Below are 25373 nucleotides of genomic sequence, written 5' to 3' on the forward strand. Positions count from 1 at the left end.
GCAGGTTTGCGGGGTTTGGGCTGCCCCTCTCCCTGTCCTATAACAGGTAGGACGCATTAAAGACTTTATTTCCCTATTTTCTCCCTGAGTTGTACATTTTCCTTATTTCCTTTTCTCTTGTAAATAAACCTTTTATTAACCTTTTGTGTGTGTGTGTAGTAGAGTATTCATAAGTCCCTTTAAAGCGCGCGGGTGAGGACCCACAGCCAGGAACCCGTTTAATATCGGGGCTGCTCTATAACACTTCAAAGGGATGAAGGAGAGGAGGGGTTCTGAGAGTCGGTCAAACTCCACCTCCAGGGTCCCGGGCCCCGACAGCGCCATCCCGGGGCGGGGTCTCCGAGTAGGGGGGCGACCTGTCACGTGACTCCCCCCCATCCCCAGCCGCAGCCCCCTCGGAAGCTGCCAGGCGGAAGTAGACGTTCGGAGCGGGGCTCCGCGGCGCCGACTCCACATCCGGGAGAGGAGAAGCGAGCGGAAGTGGCGTGAGCCTGGCCGGAGCCCTTGGGTGAATCTGTTAGGCGTGGAGAGGGAGTGATGTCTTCCAGACTCGGTGCAGTACCCGCCGTGAGTTTCTCGGTTTGACCGTTATGCGTTAGGGGTAGCGCTGTGGAGCGCGCCTCCCGCGGGCCTCGCTTTTGTTCCTTGCTCAGAGTTGGTTTTGTCAGAGCCCCCGTAGGCCCCACCGTGCCAGGTCAGGGCTGCCTGCCCCCTTCGCCCCCCGCTCTCCCTGCACGCCCCCCACCTCCGTGGACTCAGTTCCTCGCCGGATCGCCCGTAGTTTCTATTCCTTTTACACCCCTAGGGGCTCCCATATTCGTGGTCCTCCTTTTTTTCGCCTTCCTTTTCGAGCCTCTCTCTGGGACGGTTTCGAGGATGGGAGACACGGAGGCTGTGATGTTGTCACCTGCCGTGACTCTTTGAGAAGATGGGACGGCACACTTTTCCTAGAAAGTCTTGCCGCCGTTTTCGTTTGCCCGGGGAGAGCCTCTTTTTATCTGGGCACAGGGGATTCATCTTTTTGTGGTCAAGATTCGTGGCCCCTGGCTTTCACTCGTTCACTCATGTGTTTGCGATTTGCTAGACTCCGGGACCCACATCCTTTAAGCAGCAGAGGAGCCCGAGGATCGTGGGAGCCAAGAAGTAAGTGAGGTTTTCTGAGGTCCATTTATTGTGTCCCCAGCACTGTCCAGTAGAACTTTCTGTGATCATGAAAATGTTCTGTCTCCGCACTGCCCAATACTGTAGTCATTAGGCACGCATGACTTTTGGGCACTTGGAATGCGTCTAGTATGAATGAATAACTGATCTCTAAATTGCATTTAAGGTTAATTTAAATTTAAATACCCACCTGTAGCTAGTGACTACCTGATTGGATAGTGTAGGTCTAGATCTGGAGTGGGGGAGGGAAATCTAGCTTGCAAAAAAAAAAAAAAAAAAAAAAAACCCCAAAAAACGAAAGGACAAATTATAAAAATGGAACGTATGACTCAGTGTAGCTCTGCATTTCTTCAGACATCAAATGCATCGTCAGTAATACTTTGATGAATTTGGGAAGGACTGATTAAAATGGCTGTGAGAGATCTTTGTTTTTTCAAACCACTCGGCTTCAAGACTTGTTTATTATTTTGTGTGCTGAATTGCTAAGCTTTCCCATATTTGTTTATAGAAAAAAGGTTATTGTTAACTAGATACTCATTGGAAGGGAATTATGTGTCAGCTATGTGCCAGCTGTGTAGTAGGTTTTATATAAACACTAAAAGCACAGATCTGCCAGTATTCAAAGGGGAGATAGGCCAGTAGATCAAAACAATACAGGTAGTAAACATTTTTGACTGTTTAAATATAGCCCTTGGTAATGGGGATGATAGTTTGGAAGAGTAGGGCTGCCAGAACAAGTCACTTCCAAACAGATTTGAAAGTCAAAGAATGATGCAGTTGGCCAGAAACAAACACTGTTTTTTTGTTTTGTTTTTCAGAAAAGAGAGTAGAATGTGAACAGGTAAAAGAATTTAATGGGATAGCGTGTGGATAATTGTTAAAAAAAAAATGAAGATCAGTGGACCCTCTTTCATTTGCTTAATCAGAATCATTGGGGCTAGGGCATGAGAATCCTTATTTTTAACTGGGTAAAGAGATTAAGAACCAGTGGTGAGAATGGAGAGGAAAAGAGAGTGGAGGGTGAAATCATGGAGATCATCCGTGAGGACTGTGTAGAAAGAGGTAACGATAGATACTGAGATGAACTAAAATACTCTAATGAAATCTAAATATCTGCATCTAGAGAATAAAATTTTTTTTTTATTTATGTTTGTGTGTTCTGTTTATACATGCACTGGGTACAGTCAGAAGTGCGGGAGGGTGAGAGAATTCACCAGAGCCAGAGCGGGGAGCAGAGCAGGCAGAAGGACCGAAGTACACTGCTGAGGGGAGCAGTGGGCGGCAGGAGAGGTCTGCGCGCCATGTGGGACCCCCCTCTGGTGGCCGGGTAGCAGCCGGGGATCGAACCAGCGGCACGGCCGCCGGGGAGGCCCTAAAATTTTTTTAATAGATCAGAAAAGAGTTGAAAATAGGTTAAATTTTTTTTATCTTTGTGATCAGAAGCTGAGACATTCAAAGGACAACAAATTATAAATTGATGACAATTGTTATTGTTGTAAGAAAAACTTTTTTCTTGTTACATTTATGGAAAGAGAAATTTGGTTTTTAAGGAATAATGCCCTGAATTGATTAGCATATAATGTAAAATACTTGAGAACTGTTTCTTCTTTCTTTCTTTCTTTTTTTGAATCCTTTAAAAATAAAAGACCTGGAAGGAGGTCTAACCTCCCTAACCACATTGGCTTAATCCCAAGATGTTGATCATGCTGATCATATGAATTATTATTTTTTTCTGTACTCATGCTTATTCATGAGAGGGAATATGGGTATTTTTGAATCCTAAATTGATAGTGAAGAAATTTCTGTGAAGGCAGTTTCTTTGGCTCTCCATGGCCTGCTGATACTATTTACTCTTTCTAGTAGAGCTTGTTTCCCATCGTTTATGGATGGTGAGTTTTGGCCCTTGAGAACTGCTGCTTCCCATTACATTTTTTAAAAAGTAACTTTATTGGGCCTCCCCGGTGGCGCAGAGGTTGAGCGCTGGGATGTGAAGCTGCGCTGGGATGTGAAGCTGCGCTGGGATGTGAAGCAGCCTCTGCAGCGCCAGTTCGATCCCTGGCTGCCAGGTGAGGGTCCCACATGGCGCGCAGACCTCTCCTGTAGTCTGCTCCTCCCCTCAGCAGTGTACTTCGGTCCTTCTGCCTGCTCTGCTCCCCGCTCTGGCTCTGGGGAATTCTCTCACCCTCCCGAGCTTCTGACTGTACCCAGTGCATGTATAAACAAAAATAAATAAATAAATAAATAAATAAAACGCCTCTATAAAAAAAAAGTAACTTTATTGAGATATAATTGAAATGCAGAAGACTGAACAAATTTGAAATATACGATATGATAATATGATCAGCTCTGACATATGTATGTACCTGGGAAACTGTCTCTACAACCAAGATGTGTCCATCTCTCCCAGAAGTTATTTTGGGTTTCTTTACAGTCCATTCCTTCTACTACTTCTGTCCCCAGATATTACTGACCTGTTTCTGTCACTGTACAGTATGTACATGAAGTATTTATGACTTCCTTTGTCAGAATGATTTGACTGAAAAATAGATTTTATTGCTGAATAGAATTCAATTATGGAAATACCATTATTTGTTTAGCCATCTCCCTAGGCAAACAGTGGGATTATTTTTAATTTGGAGGTCTAAAAATAAATACGTGTTAGTATAAATATGGTATAAAATAAAATGCTATGAATATCTGTGTACAAGTCTGTTGAAAAATATTGTTGGGTTTTTTTTTTAAAGTTTATTTTTATTTATATTTGTGCATACAAGAACTGGGTTGTAGGCCAGATATGCAAGGGGTGAGAGGTTTCACCAGAAACAGAGTGAGGAGCAGAACTGGCTGATCTACTGAAATAGACTGCGGAGGGGAGCAGAGGGCAAGACTGGGGAGGACTGCTGCACCAAGTGGGTCAGCTCCCCGCCAGGGATGGAGCTTTAGGTTGATAGTGCTGAGACTTTAACCCCTGCGCCACCAGGGAGGCCCTGGTTTTTGGGGTTTTTTTTTTGATAAATATCTAAGATATTTATCTCAGTATTAGTTGGGTCATATGGCAGGAATTTGTTTTAACTTCTTATTTCTTATTTTCCAGAGTGATATTATTTTACATTCCTGTCAGGACTGTGGGAGAATTAAGTTTTTAAATTTAGCTAATTGAATGGGTCTAAAATGTTTCATTGTGGTTTTGACTTGCATTTTCTAATGAATAATGATACAGAACATCTGTTCATGTGCTTATTGGCCATTTACATAGCTTCTTTTGTGCAGTGTCTGGTCATATATTTTGCCCATTAAAAAAAAATTGGGTTGTATGTTATTAAATTGTGGTATTTAAAAAACATTCTGTTTACAATTCTTTTGTCTGATAGATGTATCTTGAATATTTCCTCCCAGTCGTTGGTTTGCATTTCATTTTCTTTTCTTTTTTTAAGATTTATTTATTTATTTATTTATTTATTTATTTATTTATTTATTTATTTATTTATTTATTTATACAAGCACTGGGTACAGTCAAGCGCGGGAGGGTGAGATAATTCAACTGCTGCGCCACCGGGGAGGCCCTAAAATGAATTCTTAAGTCATTGACTTTATTTTTTTTTTTATTTTTTTTTTATAGAGGCATGCTTTTATTTATTTATTTGTTTGTTTGTTTGTTTTGTTTATACATGCACTGGGTACAGTCAGAAGCACGGGAGGGTGGGAGAATTCACCAGAGCCGGGAGCAGAGCAGGCAGAAGGACCGAAGTACACTGCTGAGGGGAGCAGCGGGCGGCAGGAGAGGTCTGCGCGCCATGTGGGACCCTCCTCCGGTGGCCGGGGAGCAGCCGGGGATTGAACCTGCGGTGCAGAGGCCGCGGGCAGCTTCGCAACCCAGCGCTCAACCGCTGCGCCACCGGGGAGGCCCAAGTCATTGACTTTAGATCTTTTCTAATATGTTTTTAGAGCTTTCAGTTTCCTTCTAAATACTGCTTTGGTTGCACCCCACATATTTTGAAATATGTGTTTTTAAAAACTATTTTTGAATATTCCTTTGTGATTTTATTTTTGACTGATGAATTATTTAGGCTTGTTTAAATTCCAGATTCCTTTTTACTTTAATACCCTGATCAGGTTTCTGGCCTAGCACATGATTTATCTTGGTGAATACACAATGTGCACTTGAAAAGAATGCTATCCTGTGGTTGCTGGAAATTATGTTCTATAAATATCAAATAGAACAAGGTGTCTTTTAGTGTAGTTTAGATTGTGTCTTGACTGAGTTTTTGTGTAATTCTATCAATTGCTGAGAGCGGGGAGTCTTATATTTTTCTGCTAATATCATAGAATTGTCCATTTTTCCCTTTATTTCTCTCAGGTTTGCTTTGTGTACTTTGAGCCTCTATTATTAAACACAATGAATAATTATGTTTTCCTAATGATTTGTTACTCTGATAACTATGAAGTGTCCTTTTTTAACTTTTTCCAATACTCTTTGTGTTTAAGTCAGTTTCATGTGATTTTAAAATAGCCACTTATGTTTGTGGATTTCATGGTGTATATTTTTATATTTATAGTATGCCTCTTGTAAGGAATATATGCAGTACTCCGTTACTGCTTTTTCATTTATTTTGTTAATCTGTAACCTTTAACTGGAGTGTTTAGACTGTAAGTATTTAAATTAATTATTGGTAATATTGGATTTAGGTCTGCCCTTTTTTTTAAAGATTTATTTATTTATTTATACAAGCACTGGGCACAGTCAGAAGTCTGGGAGGGTGAGAGAATTCACCAGAGCCAGAGCAGGGAACAGAACAGGCAGACTGATGAAATACGCTGTTGAGGGGAGCAGTGGGCATGGCAGGAGAGGTCTGTCGCGCCATGTGGGACCCTCGCCTGGCTGCTGGGGATCGAACCAGCGCTGCAGAGGCTGCGGGCAGCTTCGCAGCCCAGCTCTCAATTGCTGCGCCACCAGGGGAGGCCCTAGGTCTGCCATTTTAATATTTGTTGTATGTACCTGTGTTTTGTTCCTCTCTACTTTCTAAGTGCATCCTTTAGGAATTACAGTATACATACTTAACCTTTCATTGTTCACTTAGAATTAATATCCAACCGGGGCCTCCCTGGTGGCACAAGGGGTTGAGTCACAGCACTATGAAGCCCTGCAGCACGAGTTCGATCCCTGACCAGGGAGGTGACCCTCATGGCACAGCACATCTCTTCTGTCTCGCCTGCTGCTTCCCTCATCGGTGTATTTCAGTCAGTCTGCCTGTTCCCTGCTCTGTCTCTGGTGAATGCTCTCACCTCCCATACCTCTGACCTGCACCCCAGCTCTTGTATGCGTAAATAAATAAATCTTAAAAAAAAAAAGACTCTCCTGCCACTTCACTAAAGTGTAGAAGCCTCACAACCGGATAGACTCCTTAGCTCATTGTATGACGACCATTACATTATAACTATCATATGTGTTACATCTGCATATATCAAAAAACTTTACCAAATGTTAATTTTTTCCTTCACAGAGTTTATATTTACCCAACCATTAACTGTTTGTGTTGCCTTTTCTTCATTTTAAAAAACCCAAATTGGACCTCCCTGGTGGTGCAGGGTTTAAAGTGTCAGCAGAGCTGACCACATGGCACAGCAGACCTCTCCTGTCTCTCCCACTGCTCCCCTCAACAGTGTATTTCAGTAGGTCCACCTGTTCTGCTCCCCACTCTGTCTCTGGTGAATTCTTTCACTCTCTGCACCTTTGGCCTATACCCCAGTTCTTGTATGCATAAATAAATAAAAATAAATCTTAAAATAAAAACCCAAATTTCTCTTGGGTCTCATTTTCATTCAACTGTAATAATTTCCTTTACCATTTCTCATAGAGCATGTCTGATGACAACAAATTCTCTTAGTCTTTCTTTAAAGAATTTTTTCACTGAATATAGAACTTTGGATTGATAAATCTTTTCTCTTATTAATTTAAAGATGTTACTGTACTTCTTCTGTTGACCTTGGTTTCTTTTGAGAAATCCATAATCACTTGATTCATTGTTCCCTGTATGTCATTTTCTTCCTAGCTGCTTTCTAGATTTAAAAAAAAAAAAAATAGATTTGAATAGTCTTGTGAGTCCTGGCATTCTTTTCTTTGAATTTATCCAGTTGAGTGTTGAGTTCCTTATATTTGTAAATTAACATCTTTCATTACATTTGGGGGATTTTTCATAATTTTTTTTCCCCCATGCATTTTTCTGCCTCATTTTCTCTTTTTTTGTGGTTATAATTACACTCAACAACAGTATCTTTGATATTGTTCCACATTGTGTTGGAGATCTTTGTTTTTCAATCTTTTTTCTCTTTGTTCTTTATATTAGATAATTTGTTGATTTGTCTTCAAGTTTACAGGTTGTTTGTTTGTCATCTCCATTCTATTAATGAGCCCATCCAGTGAGTTTTTATTTCAAAGATTGTATTTTTTTTAGTTCTAACCCTTCATTTGGTTTTTATTTTTCTGCTGATGATTTCTACCTTTCCTTTCAAATGTGTTTTCCTTTATTTCATGGAGCATATAATAGCTGTTGTACAGTCTTGGATAGCTCTGACATCTGGATCATTTTGAAATTGACATCTGCTTATCATCTTTTACTTTGAGATTTTTCCTGGTTCTTTGTTGCATAATTTTGAAATTTATTCTCAAGATTATGTATGTTTGTGTAGAACCTTCTGTGGAGTGTTTCTGTTTTTATTTAGCAGGTAACCTGTTTAGGTTTAGACCATAAGTTCTGTCTTGCCTTCTAAGGGCACTTATTCAAACTCAGTTCATTCTTTGAGTGCCTACTATAATGATTTAGGTCTGTCTTGTGCATGAATAGCTCAGGCGTTAGTCTGAAAATTTTTCAGATGTTTCAGTTCTTCAAGATTTAATATATTGGTTTGGATATGCTCTTCACATAAATAGCTCAGGTTAAGTTATGATTTGTGTGGATTCTTCCACAGAATTATGGGGTGTCTTCCTCATGATTCTCCCACATTCCCTAGACTGTATGTACTGTACCCCTTTTCCTGCTTTATCACTAGCAGAATTTAGGCTGCCCATGCTGCTCTGCCAGTGGGGCTTATATTTGTTCTACTGCTTGAGAGAAGGAAAAAACCTGGGAAACACAACTCTATGGATCATTTCTCTCTGACTCCTTCATAAAATACCTGCTTTTTGTACTTTTTTTTTTAGCATCCACAGTTTTTAGTTGTGATGAGCAGGAGGAATGGACTGTAGTGGGCTTATACCACCATGCCAAAATCAGGACTTCTCTGTATTAAATTTTAATGCTGGATTTCATGTGCAGAGAGCTGAATATCATTTCTTCCTGTTTGTAGCATACTGACATCATCAGTCCTTGTAATTTTTTGTTTTTCCTCTTCCCATTTCTAGCCCCTTCCTCCCAGAGTCAACCCCATTAGCAAATTTGATACTTGTTCTTAAATACTTGTGATAGTGATGTTATACATGTAAAATGTGCATTTTTTAATATACAGAATTGACATTGTACTACATAGATCTTTCTTTTTGCATACGATAATATGCTTTTCAGTTAAGTTCATATTATATAGAAATGGTTTATTGCTTCTAACAAGTGCATAGGATTCCATAGTAGAAATCTATCACATTTTACTTACTGTTTTTTTTAAAAAAATTATTTATTTATTTTATGCATACAAGAGCTGGGGCACAGGCCAGGGGTGAGAGGATTCACCGGAGACGGATTGGGGAACAGAACAGGCAGTCTGACTGAAATACACTGCTGAGGGGAGCAGTTGGCGAGTCAGGAGAGGTCTGCTTCGCCATGTGGGTTGCTCCCTAGCCGGCCGGGGATCGAACTTGTGCTGCAGTGGCTGTGGATAGCCTAATAGTGTGGTGCTCAACCCCTTGCACCACCAGGGAGGCCCTTTACTTACTATTTTCCTGAGGATGGTCACTTGTGTTACTTCCAACTCCCTGCTGCCACAAACAAACCTCTGTGTGCAGTTCTTAATCAACTCTACCTTTGAAGTGTTACCATGAATCTGTCTTTATCTCTACTACAAAACCTTAGTTCAAACCCTCCTCATCTCTTATCTCTTCTGTTCCAAGGAGTGATTCTTCAGCCTCTATTCAGTCTTTCCCAAAAAGTCTTTCTTCCATACAGTAGCCGCATGATCTTTCTGAATGATCAGAAGGAGCCTCAACACAGATATTTAGTTGGAAAAGGGATGTCCTCAGACCACACTTTGGAAACTGCTGCTCTGTGGTATCCTGAGCCACCTGAGCCACCTAAAAGAGGCTTTATTTACTCAGGAATGTTAGTTAGCCACATGCTGACTATTCTTAGATTTGGATTCAGCTGTATGCCAGGTTTGTCTGGGCACATTAACTTAGATAGCACTCTTCCTTCAGCAGTGGGAGCTAAGTGTCATGGTGCCTAAACAAGATAGGGCAGCCCTGAAATCAGGGTTTTGGGAGGCAGTACAGGCGAAGGATGACATATCTGAATAGGACCTCCAAGCTGTCTAGCTCCTTCTTTATTCTCATGGATACTCTTAGTTATTATCCTTCTGTTAGAATTAGGGAGATCTGGACATACCTGGTTACAGTTCCAGGTGATCTTCTGAAGGGTCACAAAACACCCAATTATTTTGATGACTTTTTTTGCATAGGAAGGAGTACTTAATTTGGCTACTGAGTGATTATTTATATGGTCTCTCTACTCTTTTTTTTTTTTTTTGTGGGACCCTTGCCAGTAGCCGGGGATTGAACCGGCACTGCAGAGGCTGTGGGCAGCCTCGCAACCCAGCGCTCAACCACTGCACCACCAGGGGAGGCCCTCGTCTGTTTACTCTTTAGGATTGCAATGAAGTGTAATAATAGTTGTATATGTTGTGTTAGATCAATTGTAATTGTTAAGACATCAAAATTGTTTTTATTATACTTTTTAGCTTTTCACACAGATAACAACTTGGTTATCTTTATACAATATGAAATAATAAATAGGAACTTTACTCCAGACCTTTTTTGTGGTATTTAATATTTTGTCTCCTATTAGTAGCAGGACCCAGTGCTCCATAAAGGATAATAGTTTCCAGTACACTATTCCTCACGATGACTCCTTAAGCGGCTCATCATCTGCCTCATCGTGTGAACCAGTGAGTGATTTCCCAGCATCCTCCCGAAAGTCTAGCTATTGGATGAAGATGAGACGGATCAAGACACCTGCTGCGTCCCATGTTGAAGGTATCACTATTGGTGTCTTATTGTGAAGACAGAGCATCCTCTTTTATGTTTTGAGGCTTGAGGTAGCTGTTGTAAATGGCTCTTAAAGTATCAAGTGCCTAGCAATTTCTTATTAGTGATTAAAATTTTTTTTTTAAAGATTTATTTATTTATTTATACAAGCACTGGGAACAGTCAGAAGCGTGGGAGGTTGAGAGAATTCACCAGAGCCAGAGCGGGGAGCAGAGCAGGCAGAAGGACTGAAGCACACTGCTGAGGGGAGCAGCGGGCGGCAGGAGAGGTCTGCGCACCATGTGGGACCCTCCTCCAGTGGCTGGGGAGCAACCGGGGATCGAACCGGTGCTACAGAGGCTGCAGGCAGCTTCGCAACCCAGCACTCAACCGCTGCGCCCCCAGGGAGGCCCAGTGATTAAATTTTTTTAAAGGTGTTAGCTTCATGAACTGTCCATCTGTTTTACAGAGTGAAATTCTGCTGATCTTACTCTTCCAGATTATCCTGATATCAGCCTGTTGTCTTCATATGATTCTAATTTTTTCCCCTATTGTTCTTCTACTTTGGTCTATTAAGGGTTTAGGAACTGGGGGGTTATTCTGGGAAGAATTTTTTGGTGTTCATAGTCTCAAGGGCCCTTAGTAGCACTTGACCTTGAACAATTCTTCTGCTTCAGTGTTAGCTTCAAATCAAGATCAAAGCACACTGCCTTATTATTCATAGGGAACAGTCGGTCATATGGGATAGAGAACAATAATGAAAAAGGAGAGAATGAGTCATTTAAACATTATACCAGTGGGCCTCCCCGGTGGTGCAGCGGTTGAGCGCTGGGTTGCGAAGCTGCCCGAAGCCTCTGCAGCGCTGGTTCGATCCCCGGCTGCATCCCTGCCACCGGAGGAGGGTCCCACATGGCGCGCAGACCTCTCCTGCCGCCCGCTGCTCCCCTCAGCAGTGTACTTCGGTCCTTCTGCCTGCTCTGCTCCCCGCTCTGGCTCTGGTGAATTCTCTCACCCTCCCATGCTTCTGACTGTACCCAGTGCATGTATAAACAAAACAAACAAACAAACAAATAAATAAATAAAACATGCCTCTATAAATAAAAAAAATAAAAAAAAATTAAAAAAAAAAATAAAATAAACATTATACCAGTTTGTCTAAAAATGTCACAAAAACTTCTGTGAGGCCTGTTCTCACTGAGGATCTTTCCCGTTGATGATCTTGTGAATGATGTTTTAAGACAGGCCTAGATGTTCACTTATAAACTATGCTGAAGTTGTTTTGTTTTTGTATGGTGTTTTAGGGTCAGGTGGAATATCAACCAAAGGTAAAAGAAAATCCAAGCAGGAAGAAGATGAGGACTATCGAGAATTTCCTCAGAAGAAGCATAAGCTTTATGGTAAGGGACTAACGTCACTATTTTTCCTTGAGTGCCTGGGCTTTATCTTTTGAGGGTAAAAGGGAGTGTGACCTTAGATTTTGGCTCTTGAAGCCCTTTTGAGCCCCTTGAATTTTTTGGCAAGGAATGGCCTCCATCTGTTCTAATCTTACCCTTTCTTTCTGTCATGACTTAAAGGAGTTAGTAGGTTGAGGGAGTATTGGGGCATAGGGTACTGAAAAGAGGAGAAAAGAGATTTTGGTAGTGCTGAAGAGGGGTTAGCAAAGGTGATATGTTGGCCTTCAAGTTTCTGTCTTGTGTCAGGGAGGAAGCAACGGCCTAAAACTCAGCCTAATCCCAAGTCCCAGGCACGTCGTATTCGGAAGGAACCACCATCTTATGCAGCAGGTATGCTTTCTGCTGAAAGCTTTTTTTGGGATCTAGTTCTCTCATTCTGATTTGGTGGTGGTGGTGGTGGTAGTAAAGGGATGATGTAGCAAAGCATTTCTTTAAGGAGGCAGTTATTAAGGGACTGGATTTGAAAGATCAAATTTTGGCTCTTAGTATTTTTCTGAACTGCCTTTTGTTTAATTTCTGCAAGCTTAAGGTTCCTTGTCTTCTAAATAGGGATAATAAAGGAAGTCAGAATTTTTGTGAAAGTGAAATGAGATTATTAAAATTAAATGTGACATTTATCATAGTTGCAGGCACATAGGAAACACTTAACAAACTGGCTCTTACATCTCATTTCTCATAATTATTACACTGCTATGAAAAATGTTGCCCACTGTCAATTATACCTTAGTAGAGCTGGGAGTGGAAATGTTGGCCCATTCTTTAAGTAACTGGGCTTTAGGGTGGCTTTGAGATAGTTTTTATGATAGGGAAATTAGTAGGAGTTACCAGAACTCCAAAGTCTGACCAAAATATTCCTAGAAGTTATACACAGTAGAAGTCTCCTCATTTTCTACCAGGAAGGGGAAAACTTGTTTGAGTATACTTTTCCAAAATTCTAGTGTGCTTTTTTGTTTCTGGAGAAAATTGCAGATTACAGTGTTCCTTTCTGTCCTTTTAGGCAGTTTGGAGGAGCAGTGGTACTTAGAAATCGTGGATAAAGGCAGTGTCTCCTGTCCTACCTGCCAGGCAGTGGGGAGGAAGACCATAGAGGGCTTAAAGAAACATATGGAGAACTGCAAGCAGGTTAGATATCTTGTGGCATTTCATAATTGTTGGGATCTTTTACCAAACATCAGGCCCTTGCACTGTATTGGGCATGCTGGTGAGAGGGACAGAGGCAGTGCTGGCCTTCCGTGTGCCTCAGACACCGTCACAGACTTTGGCTTCTGACAGATTCAGGTTTCAGTTTATGACACTTAGTGTATGTGTGGGCCTTGGTTTCTTCATTTGTAAAATGGAGAGAAAACAATGACTTTGTGTAGTTCATGAGGGAATAAGAAAAATAATACATGCTCAATGCCTACCCCATTACTTGGCAAATATTGGCACTCAGCTAATGGTATTTATTATTTTTAAAATGGATTACCTTTACTTCTGTGCTCTGGAGGAGATGACTCTGAACCTTGGGATTTTGATATTCGTTGACTATTGTGTTTAGGATGTAAAAGAGGAGGTACAGATGAGGGCATTGGAGTAGGACTTTGTGACATTCCAGTCCTCTGTTGAACAGCCTGACACTGAGAAGTTTTGTTTCCTTGTAGGAAATGTTTACTTGTCATCACTGTGGGAAACAACTTCGTTCACTGGCAGGGATGAAGTATCATGTCATGGCAAATCATAACAGCTTGGTAAGAGTAACTTCTGTCCTGTGTGGTGGATCCATAGACATTGGTGTTTAGGTTAGCCCCAAAGGTTCAGACCCTGAGAGACAGAGGCTAAGATTACTTGTATTTCCGTTACGTTCACTTCCTTGTCCGTCTAGGAGGAGATGGAAAAAGTCTGCAGTCAGATAACTTAGAATTCATGGACACCAACTTAGGTGCTAGTCCAGTCCTTGATTCTCCTATGATATAATTTTTTCTGTATCTGTCTTTTCTGTGAATCATCTGCTTGATTGTTTCTCTTGCTTTCTAGCCCATTTTGAAGACTGGCGATGAGATAGATGAGCCAAGTGAAAGGGAACGGCTCCGAACAGTTTTAAAGAGACTGGGAAAGCTCAGGTGCATGCGGGAGGTAAGAACTAAAGGACAGCAGCTCCTCCTGCCTGAGACTCACGTCAGAGTCTTTCTGTTATTCTTTTCTCCTCCTTCTTCCGTATACATCTGGTTCTGCGTCATCTTCAAGTAAGATTGGTTCCTGATTTTCCAGGTTTCCTGAACTCATTAATAGTTCTTTATTTTGAAGATAGGTAGACAGATAGACAGACAGACATAGATATAGGTTGAAATAATACACACACACACAAATGTAAGTTGCAGCTATAAAAAGAAACACACTGCAACAGAAGAAAAAGCCCCTACCTCTGGTCCGAGAAGTAGAGGGAAGGTACTCCCAGAGGCAGCTGTGTATACCCCACCACAACAAGCTGTGCCCAGAGGGGAAGGAGGGAGTTCTTTATTTCTTGCTCATCTTCAAAAAATTAGTTTTTCTCTCCTTGCCTTTTGTTCAAAGGAGTGTCTTTACTAACCTTTCTTTAGTGTGATGAAAAAGATCCTAGTAACCTGATAGGATAAACTTTGATATTACTGGGTATTTGATACTGGGTTGGCATTGGATCGTAGACCAAGGAGGAAGCTCTGATGTAGGGGGGTGCACAGTTCTATGTCTTGAATGCTGATTAAACTGATTGAATAGTGTGCTTGCTGGTAGATAGGACAGCCATTGGGCTGGGGACGAGGGAGGGTTGTGGCAGTGGGAAAGGTTGGAGAGGGTCTAGTGATAGCAACAGGCCCATTTGTATCATGTGGTGATTGAGTGCTTTGCAACTGTTTAGAAATTTAGAAGCTAGAAGATTGTAAAAAAGAAGATTGTTAAAAGCTAGAAGATTGTAATATAAGCCCTTCTCCTGTGTTTAGAGTTGCTCTAGTAGCTTCACCAGCATCATGGGATATCTGTACCATGTCAGAAAATGTGGCAAAGGTGCTGCAGAGCTGGAGAAGATGACCCTGAAATGTCACCATTGTGGAAAGCCATATAGATCCAAGGCTGGACTTGCCTATCACCTGAGGTCAGAGCACGGGCCTGTGAGTACTGATTACTTTCCAGACAGACCCTGTTCGGGATTATAGTCCATGTTCACTCCCTCCTGGCTTCCTCGTTTTTTACCTCTTTTTAATCTTTGAATGCCTTTGTTCTCGCTTACCTTCCTTTGTTATCTTATATCTACCTTTTGAACAGTATTAGGTTAGAGGAATCAGTTCGTTGTATAGTTTGGACAGAAGTAAACTCATTATTATATTTTAAAAACTGAAAGCATTCTCCCTTTTAGGAATTAGAGTGCTAGGTCATAAGATAAATGTATATTTAAATTCATAAGAAATTGCCAAACAGTTTTGTAGAGTGACTGCTGTTTTGCATTCCTACCAGCGAAGTGCAAGAGTTCACGTTGCTTTGTATCCTGGCAGCACTTGCTATTGTCAGTTTCTTTTTTTTTTTTTTTAAATCCATTATAATAGGTACCTAGTGGTATTCTATCATTTGTCATTAAGAAAAATGAAATTTAAAAATTGGTTCAAATTTGCATTTCTCTAATGATAGATGATGTTTTCACATTCTTTTTAGCAATTCATGTGTTTTTAATGAAGGGTTTATTCAAATCCCTTGTTCATGGAGAAGGGAGATTTTGGAGATTTTATTATTGGAGATTTTGTTATCTTATTAACTTTTGAATGTATTCTGAGTTTTTTAAAATGTATTCTGGACACAAATCCTTTATCAGATAGATGTTTTGCAAAGATTTTCTCTTAGCCTGTAGCTTGTGTTTTCGTATTTTTCAAAAAGCTGATTTTTGAAAAGCAGAGTTCTTTAAATTTGATAGTTTATCTTTTTTTTTTTTTCTTCCCGCTTATGGATGCTTTTGTTGTTGTATGTAAGATATCTTTGCTTAACCCAACATTTCCTTTTCCATTGCTGCCCTGAAAAATACCATACAATTAATGACTTAAAATACTACTACTTCATTATCTCACAACTCATTAGAAGTCTACAGCTCAGCTGGCTCCCCTGTATAGAGTCTCACCAGGTTGGAATCAGTGCTGGTAGTGCCAATGCTTTCTGGAGGCTTACGGGGAGAATCTGTCTCTAGCCTCATTCAAATTGTTCAAGAATTCAGTTCCATGCACTTGTAAGACCTCATTTTCTAACTTGCTGTAAGCTGAGAGTTGTCCTTTGTTTCTAAAAACTTACCTTTGGGGCCTCCCTGATGGCACAGGGGTTAAGACACAGCACTGTGAAGCTATCCACAGCCACTGCAGCATTAAGTTTGATCCTTGGCCAGGGAGGTGACCCACATGGCACAGCAGACCTCTCCTGTCTCACCCGCTGTTCTCCTCAGCAGTGTATTTCAGTCGATCTGCCTATTCTGCTCCCCATTCTGTCTCTGGTGAATCCTCTCACCCCCCACATCTCTGGCCTGCACTCCAGCTCTTGTATGCATAAATAAATAAATCTTTATTTTTTTTAAATTAAAAGAAGTCCCGTTTATTTATTTATTTATTTATTTAGACATTTATTTATTTATACAAGCACTGGGTACAGTCAGAAGCGCGGGAGGGTGAGAGAATTCACCAGAGTCAGAGCAGGAAGCAGAGCAGGCAGAAGGACCGAAGTACACTGCTGAGGGAAGCAGCGGGCGACAGGAGAGGTCTGCGCGCCATGTGGGACCCTCCTCCGGTAGCTGGGGAGCAGCCGGGGATCGAACTGGCGCTGCAGAGGCTGCGGGCAGCTTTGCAACCCAGCGCTCAACTGCTGTGCCACCGGGGAGGCCCAATAAATCTTTTTTTAAAAAAGACTTACCTGTATTCCCTGGCAATCCAAGGCCCCCTTCATCTTCCAACAGTATTGAGTCTCTCTCACGCTTTGAATCCCTCCTGCCTCTTCTTTTGCGACATCTCTCTTAAAGAAAACTGATTACGGACCTTATCGTTTGGTCTACAAAATACGTGCACATCAGCACCTAGATTAGAGTTTGAATGACTGATGAATGTAGCCTAAACAAGTTGACACATCAAAAAACGATCACACCCAGGATCATAAAAATTGTCTTCCTTGGTTTCTTCTAGAAGTTGTATAGTTTTATGTTTCACATTTAGGACTTCTGCCCATTTGGAGTTACTTTTTTATATATGGTTTGAGGTTCCTTTCTTTGCATATGGGTATGTCTTTACTTTTTACCAATTTCACTTACTATAGCAAAAGAGATTTTATCCTAAAAAGCTATTTTTTTTTAAAGATTTATTTATTTATTTATATGAGCACTGGGGTACAGTCAGAAGCGCCGGAGAGTGAGAGAATTCACCAGAACCAGAGCGGGGAACAGAACAGGCAGACCGATGAAATATACTGCTGAGGGGAGCAGTGGGCGTGGCAGGAGAGGTCTGCATGCCAAGTGGGACCCTCGCCGGTGGCCTGGGATCAAACCGGTGCTGCAGAGGCTGCAGGCAGCTTTGCAGCCCAGTGCTCAATTGCTGCGCCACCAGGGGAGGCCCAGAAGATTTCTTTTTAAAAAAAAGATTTTTTTTTTTAATTTATGCGCGAACCGGGGTATAGGCCAGATGCGCCGGAGGGTGATAGGATTCACCAGAGACAGAGCGGGGAACAGAATAGGCAGACAGACGAAATACGCTGCTGAGGGGAGCAGCGGGCGCGACAGGAGAGGTCTGCTGTGCCATGTGGGACCCTCTCCGGTTGGCTGGGATTGAACCGTTGCTGCAGAGGCTGTGGACAGTTTCACAGCGCGGTGCTCATCCGCCTGCGCGACCAGGGGAAGCCCCTAAGAAGCTTTTTTTTATCTAGTAAAATATGTATTAATATGTTAGAGCTTTATGATAGTGGTTATCAAGCTAGTAATAGATCTTTTCCAATTTTGAGTAGGACGGACAGCCATTAATCACTGACTGATGGAAGCCATTTCTCAGAACTGTTTTACTCTTTCAATCTTGCAGATCTCCTTCTTTCCAGAGTCAGAGCAGTCAGAGTGTTTAAAGGAGATGAGCCTGGAGTCAAAAGGTGGGGGCCGAGTTCAGAGGCGTTCTGCCAAGATAGCGGTATACCATCTGCAGGAGCTAGCTTCTGCTGAACTGGCCAAGGAATGGCCTAAGAGGAAGGTGCTTCAGGATCTGGTACCTGATGATCGGAAGGTAAGGTTGAAATCTGTGTTAATTTTTGAACCTTATGTCTGATAGTGTGCTGACTGCAATCAGAGAAGTAAATGCACCTGAGCATTGTACATGATAAATAATATTTGTTCTTCAGAGAATAGGGGTAGAGCTAAAAGCCCTAAGCTTCTAATCACAGCTTGGTTTTGATCAGCACCCTTTAGGGCACCACTAAGAGTCACCTCATTAGAACAAAAGGTCCTCCAGCAAAGTTTAATAAGGTTAGGGGCTCTGTATCAGGAACTGGGGTCTTAACATACAATTTTTTTGAATATGAAAATATGCTAGTAGGACTCCAGAATTACATAACCTGAAGAGTTGGGTATGAAACTTTTGGGAGTATTTTGGTTGGAAATAGAATTCCTCCGATCAACTATTTCTTATCTTGTAGTTAAAATATACTCGTCCTGGGCTACCTACCTTCAGCCAGGAAGTGCTACACAAATGGAAGTCAGATGTCAAGAAGTATCATCGCATTCAATGTCCTAACCAGGTGGTTTTCTCATTTATTCAGTAAATGTTTATGAAGCATCTGCTGTTGCTTCAATTATTTATTCCTCATGACAAAGCACCTGAATCATAGTGGTTTAAAACATTGGTTATTTCCTTTGTTCACAATTCAGTAGATCAGTAATTTTGTTGGGGCTCAAAGGGTGGTTCTCCTGCTGTCTGTTGTGTCAGTTGGCATCACTCATGAGTTGCATTAAGCTTGAAGCTTAGAAGTGACCAGAATGATCAAGATAGGTTCTGTGCAGCTAGTTAAATTAAGTACTTAACTTTCCACATGGCCCCTCTAGCAGGCTAGTTGAATTACCGACAGGGTACGTTGCTGTTGACTTCTCAGAGAGATTATTCCAGAAATGAAAGTACAAGTTGAAGATCTCTTAGGGTCTAGCTAGTTTTAGAATTTGTGCAACATTATTTCTATGGCTAAACCAGATTTAGAGGGAGGGTTAAATAGAGTCCACTCTTGATGGGAAGAGTGGCAAGGGACTTATAACTATCTTTAATCTCCCAAAACTGTATATGCAGTACTTTGGGGAAGGACTAGGTAGCTGTACAAGATAAAAGACATTTGCACTAAAGAAAGAAGATTTTTTTTTAAAAAGATTTATTTATTTATGTATACAAACACTGGGTACAGTCAGAAGCGCGGGAGGATGAGAGAATTCACCAGAGCCGGGATCGCAGGTGGCCGGGGATCGAACTGGCACTGCTGAGGCTGTGGGCAGCTTCACAGCCCAGCACTCAAGTGCTGCGCCACCAGGGGGAAGCCCAAGAAAGAAGATTTTTTAAAAAATCTAACCACATAGTTTTGTGTGTTTCTCTTGAGTATCAGAAAAAGCACCAAGGAAGGGAATGTCTTGAGCTTTCTAAACAATCGTCCCTTTGCCTCAGTTATCCTTTTTGCATGAGGATTCTTCCTCTAGTCTGTGGGGCTGTTTATTGGTCTTCCTCCAATTGTACAGCTTACCACTGTAAATGGCTCGGTTGTTTAGGGAAGGATGTTGTTTTGTCTAGCTTGACATTATTTCTTCTCTTTTTCAGGGTTGTGAGGCTGTCTACAGTAGTGTTTCTGGCCTTAAAGCTCATCTGGGCTCTTGTACCTTGGTTTGTAATTTTCTGAACATCTTAACATGACCTTTAATCTGACATGGAAGAACATTCAGTTTAGGTGAACAACTAGTCATCCTATTTGCTGAAATCGAGAGGCTGGTTTAGATTTTTATGTCCCAGAGAGTCTTGATCTGTTATTGGATGGGATGCTAGTGTATATCCAAGATGGGAAAAGACAAGCAAAGCCATAAAGCATATCAATTATGACAATTTGGAGAAAAATATTTTACCTTTGAGTCACATCCAAGGATTTAACTTCTTCAACATGAGCCCTTCCCACCCTGAGCCTACCCTGTCTTATTGGACCTTAAACTTTCTAGAATTGACTTATATGTGTTTATCTGAATTGGTGGACACTAAACCCATTGAACTCCCAACCTCTGGGATGGGAGGTGGGATCCCTGGGTGTCAAACTAACAGCCACTCAGCTCACTGAATCTTTTCCATGTTGACTCACTTGCCATATAACCCACCAGCCATGGGGATTGCTGCCACTTTCCAAGTCCATTCAGAAGTATCTCCTCATATAAAATGACCATCATGGAAATCCGAAGCTTCAGAGGGGAGAGTAATTTTAATTCAAGGCATTAAGGGAGTTTTAGGCATCCAAACCAGCCCTGTCCATGAATGCTTAGGAGTTTGTCATCTTGGTCCTGGTTTTGATTCTTTTTTTTTTTTAATTCTTTTTAATGCTATTTATTTTATTTTTATCTTACATATTTATTTATACATACATACATACATACAAGCACTGGGTACAGTCAGAAGCGCGGGAGGGTGAGAGAATTCACCAGAGCCAGAGCGGGGAGCAGAGCAGGCAGAAGGACCGAAGTACACTGCTGAGGGGAGCAGCGGGCGGCAGGAGGGGTCTGCGCGCCATGTGGGGTCTGCGCGCCATGTGGGACCCTCCTCCGGTGGCCGGGGAGCAGTCTGGGATCGAACCAGTGCTGCAGAGGCTGAGGGGAGCAGCGGGCGGCAGGAGGGGTCTGCGCGCCATGTGGGGTCTGCGTGCCATATGGGACCCTCCTCCGGTGGCTGGGGAGCAGTCTGGGATCGAACCGGTGCTGCAGAGGCTGCGGGCAGCTTCGCAACCCAGCGCTCAACCGCTGCGCCACCGGGGAGGCCCTGGTTCTGATTCTTTAAACTGGGTGTTTTGGATGGTATCCCTCCAATTCTGGATTTCCAAGGCACTCTTTGCAGCAGTGGATTCTAGTGGAAAGGAGTTTGTTCATTTTGGAGGTGGAACCAAGAGAACCTGGAAGTGAAGTGAAAGAAATGAAGGTAGAAAAATATGATGTGTTAAAGTGAAAACAGCAGAACTTTGGTGGTTTTAGAAGATGAGGGGAGGTGGTTTGAGTGTTTGGTGCAGAATTGAGTTAGGATAGGATTGTACTGATGATAGTCTGCCCAAGCTAGTTTTCCTAAAATTGTTGCTTAAGTGATTTTCTTCCTTCTTGCCTTTGCTGAAGTAGAATCCCCTCTTTTCATTTCTAACAATACCTGCTCAACCCAGGTATGTTCCTAACATTACCAGTAATTTTCTTTTCTTACTCTCTTGGAAATAGGGAACCTTTGTGGCTGGAAAATACAAGTGTCTTCTATGTCAGAAAGAATTTGTGTCAGAGAGTGGTGTCAAGTATCATATCAACTCTGTCCACGCTGAGGTGAGAGCCATGCTTTCCCACTGTTTTGTAATCCTGTGGATTCCACAGGATGTTAATTTTCAAAATTGAAAATAACTATAATTAATAATACAGTTATCATTACTGCAAAGGCTCAAGGACTGGAGTGTGCATTTTCATGGAATATTGTATTGCAGGAGCTATTGTTGGCCTGGTGAGGAAAAACACAAGAGTGCCTTTAGCTGTTCTTTGCTTTCAGACTCAGTAATTCTGCACAGTATGGGCCTTAGTGTCATCAGATGTGTGATTCCTCCTGCTTTTCTGATTTAAGCTTTGGGAGTCCCTTTCCATAATCTGAGATTTCTTTTGGAAGGCAGTCATAGTAATAGTGTACTCTTTTATGTTTCAGGAAATAATTTGAAAGTTAATTATCTCCTGACAAAATCTGGTTTGCAGTTAACTTGTTTATCTGTTTTCTTCCTGAAAAGTTGGAACCAACAGGGTTAGAACCAACAAATTTCACTTAGCACTTGCTCACTGGTTTACCCTGTATTTATGAATTATATGTGGTAGTAAAGCATCTTTACTCTGTTCCTCCCCCTTTGCCTCTCATTTTCTTACACTACTTTCCTTTTTTTTTAAAAGATTTATTTTTGTTTTATGCATACAAGAGCTGGGGTACAAGTCAGAGGTGTGGGGGGTGAGAGTATTCACCAGAGACAGAGTGGGGAACAAAACAGGCAGATCAAACGAAGTACACTGCTGAGGGGAGCAGCAGGTGAGGTAGGAGAGGTCTGCCGCGCCATGTGGGTTTCTCCCTGGCTGGCTGGTGACCGAACTCATGCTGCAGAGGCTGCGGACCGCTTCACAGCACTGCACTCAACCCGCTGTGCCACCGGGGAGGCCCTTACACTATAACAAAAAATTTTTAAACACATGAAAACAGACAGTACAGTATAATGAACAGCTTTAGTAGTTTCATTTATAACTGTACTTTTCTTCTTTCTTAAATGCTTAATTTAAAGCAGCTCCACTTGCCATGGGCAACATGTGAAAATGTTTCTTTGTATATTTGGCTATAAAATATAAGGACTTGGGCCTCTCTGGTGGCATAGGGGTTAAAGTCTCAGCGCTATCAACCTATCACCAGCCACTGCAGCATGAGTTCAATCCCCAGCCAGAAAGCAGACCCACATCGCGCAGCAGACCTCTCCTGTCTTGCCTGCAGCTCTCCTCAGCAGTGTATTTCAGTAGATCTGCCTGTTCTGTTCCCCACTCTGTCTCTGGTGAATCCTCTCACCCCCTGCACTTCTGGCCTGCACCCCAGTTCTTGGATGCATAAATGAATAAAAATCTTTAAAAATAAAATACAAGGACTTTTAAAAATACATAACCACAACCCTCACTACACTTAAACAGACTATAATTCTTTATGTCATCATCTATCCAGTCTTTATTTAAATTCCCCTGCTTGTCTCATAATATTTTTTCTGTTAGTTTATTCACATTGGATCTGCGAAGAGTCTATAGATCTCATTTGTCTGTTTCATCTGGAATGGAGCTAGTCAATAGAAATGTCTTGGGAGCCATGTGTATCATTTAAAACTTTCTCACAGTCATTTCCAAAATACTATAAAGAAAACGTGAAATTAATTTTCATAAATGATATACTTAATATATCTAAAGGTGTCTTTTTAGCATGTAGTCAATTAAACATATTAATGAGCTACCTTATATATTTTTGTGATGCTAAGTCTAGAGATTTAGTATGTATTTACATTGAAAGCTTATCTCAGTTTGGATTAGCTACATGTGACTAGTGGCTGTTTTATTAGACAATGCAGGTCTAGCACTCACCCCCCCCCCCCCCCCGACCTTCTTTATTTGTTGAAGAAATGGGATCTCTCCACATTTGTTAATTCACATCGGGGATTTTGCTGATTGCATTCCTGGGGTAGTGTTCCTCTGTTCTGGGTATTTCCCGTAAATTGGTACTTGCTACCTGCAAGATTGATCAGATTATTTGATTTAGATTCAAATTCTTTATATTTCTGTTCTTGCTGTAAGAATGCTTCATAGCTGGATTCCATGAGTCCACTCCTTGAATTTTTAAACTGAGGCTCAGAGAGGTGGTTTTCCCACAGTCACTGAACTAGAATACAACTGAGGGTTGCATTCAGGAGGTCTGGCTGCAAAATTCATGTAACCACTCCTCATCATGAAATAAAAATCTCCTGTAGTCCAGTGCTTAATATTTCAGGGTGGGGTTTTTATGAAGGAGAAATAGATGGAATTGTGATAATTGATTTTTTTTCCAATTACTTCTTGAAATACCCCAGATCATGTCCTGCTTATAATGACTACTCTGTAATGAATTTTTGCAATTTAAAATAGTGTTCTAGGCGATGGTTCCTTAACTGTTTTGCCTTCCTGTGTTCTTCCCCAGCCTTATAAAATTCATCCCACAGCCCTCTTTATGCTCGCCACTGTTTTCATTAGATGATGTTTCTGTTTGCCTCTGTAGGATTGGTTCGTTGTAAACCCAACCACCACCAAAAGCTTTGAAAAGATGATGAAGATAAAGCAGCGGCAGCAAGAAGAAGAAAAGCGGAGGCAGCAGCACAGGAGCAGAAGGTCTCTGAGAAGGCGGCAGCAGCCAGCCAAGGAGCTTCCTGAGCCAGAGCTGAGTCTTAGTGTAGGGAAGGATCAGAGGAAGAATAATGAGGAACTGCTAGTGTCAGCCTCCTGTAAGGAACCAGAGCAGGAGTCAGTGCCAGCACAGTTACAGAAAGTAAAGCCCTCAAAGACTAACCATAAACGAGGAAGGAAATAGATAGTCAGTGTGAAAGTGCTCCTAGGAGAGTGGATGTGATGCTGTTGTCACAGGCACCTATGCTGGGAGGACTGGGTCATGGGGGCTGAGTGAAGGAAAATATACTCTTTCAGCTGTCTGTGTAGACTGTGACCTTCTCAGCTCCTTCCTCCTGTGTAAATTTCACTGTTTTCCCTTCTTATTCACTGTCACTCTCCCTTCTCCCCCCTCCCCTTTGGGTAGGTTTCTCTGATATTCCTCATTGAAGTCCTCTTGTTTTTCCTCTTACTGTGCCCAAAGTGTCCCCTCTTAAGGTCAACTATAGGCTCCTCTTGCCCTGTATAAGACTAAAAACCTTGTTTGATTGTCCTTTCCTTCCTGGGGTGTAGAATGTTCTTGGAAGCTCCATTGACTTAGCATTCACTCCATCATCCAGATTGTAAAGTAATTCCAAACCAATTTCTTAAAACCAAGGCTGATTTACCATTTTGTATTTGTGATATAATAAGACTACAAGCTAGGACTGGTGTTGATCATGTAATAGGGTTACTGTCTCCTTGGGAAACAAACTTTATGGAGATTTTGTTATCTCAACATGACCCATGATTTAGGTTTGAAAGTAAGAAAATGGACTTAGGTTACAAAAGCTAGAATCTCCCTACATTGCTTTTGCTGGGATGCTTTGTCCCAAGAAGCAATGACTGACCCATAGGTCTGAAAAACAGCTTTAGGAAGAATGTGTTCTAAACGGTAACATGACTCGAAAGAAGAAAGTACAAAAAGCAATAAATACCACCTCTACTTTCCCAGGGCTTGAGGCTTCATCTGTTGCTATGGTCAGTGCCCTCCTGTAGCTTGTTTTGTTCCTGCGGTTTTAAGGATTGCGAAATACCACATTGGCTCTGATGTTTTGACACAGTACCCTAGTGTTCCTGATAGTACTGCTAAGATTGGTAGCCAAGGTGCACATTCCTTCTCCCCTGGACTTGACCTCACTTGTTAGTCTACACCCGCTGAATCCTATCCCACCCTTTAGCCAACCCTTGTCTCTGAATTTTCTGAGAATATTGTCCTCTGTGCCCTTTTATATGTGGAATTCTATCCTCTTTATATTCTGAGACTTTGGCACCAGATGTAGATATTTATCTGGAGTTGGAAAGAAAAATTCTTTTTTCTGTACCTCATGCCTGCCTGGTAATGTCTAATAGGCTACTTCTCTTTGAAGTT

General features: G+C 41.7%; 1 protein-coding gene across 5 annotated transcripts; it reads left to right on the plus strand.

Annotated features, from left to right (window-relative positions):
* Positions 1–537: 537 nt before the first annotated feature.
* Positions 538–24167, plus strand: ZNF512 (zinc finger protein 512; the record flags this gene model as incomplete). Of its 5 annotated transcripts, none has more annotated exons than XM_084235517.1 (14): positions 538–567; positions 1085–1143; positions 10209–10408; positions 11695–11784; positions 12088–12171; positions 12839–12963; positions 13482–13568; positions 13855–13953; positions 14796–14963; positions 17883–18077; positions 18487–18588; positions 19644–19706; positions 21278–21376; positions 23859–24167. In XM_084235517.1, the coding sequence occupies 14 exons, from the start codon at positions 538–540 to the stop codon at positions 24165–24167; spliced, it is 1710 nt and encodes a 569-aa protein (XP_084091643.1). The 5 variants fall into 5 exon arrangements, with proteins under 5 accessions (XP_084091643.1, XP_084091644.1, XP_084091645.1 ...); XM_084235518.1 differs by having other exon boundaries at positions 10209–10396; positions 11689–11784; XM_084235519.1 differs by having other exon boundaries at positions 10212–10396; positions 11689–11784.
* Positions 24168–25373: the final 1206 nt, after the last annotated feature.

This window comes from Talpa europaea (assembly GCF_964194135.1).
Source record: "Talpa europaea genome assembly, chromosome: 6".
Lineage (NCBI taxonomy): Eukaryota > Metazoa > Chordata > Mammalia > Eulipotyphla > Talpidae > Talpa > Talpa europaea.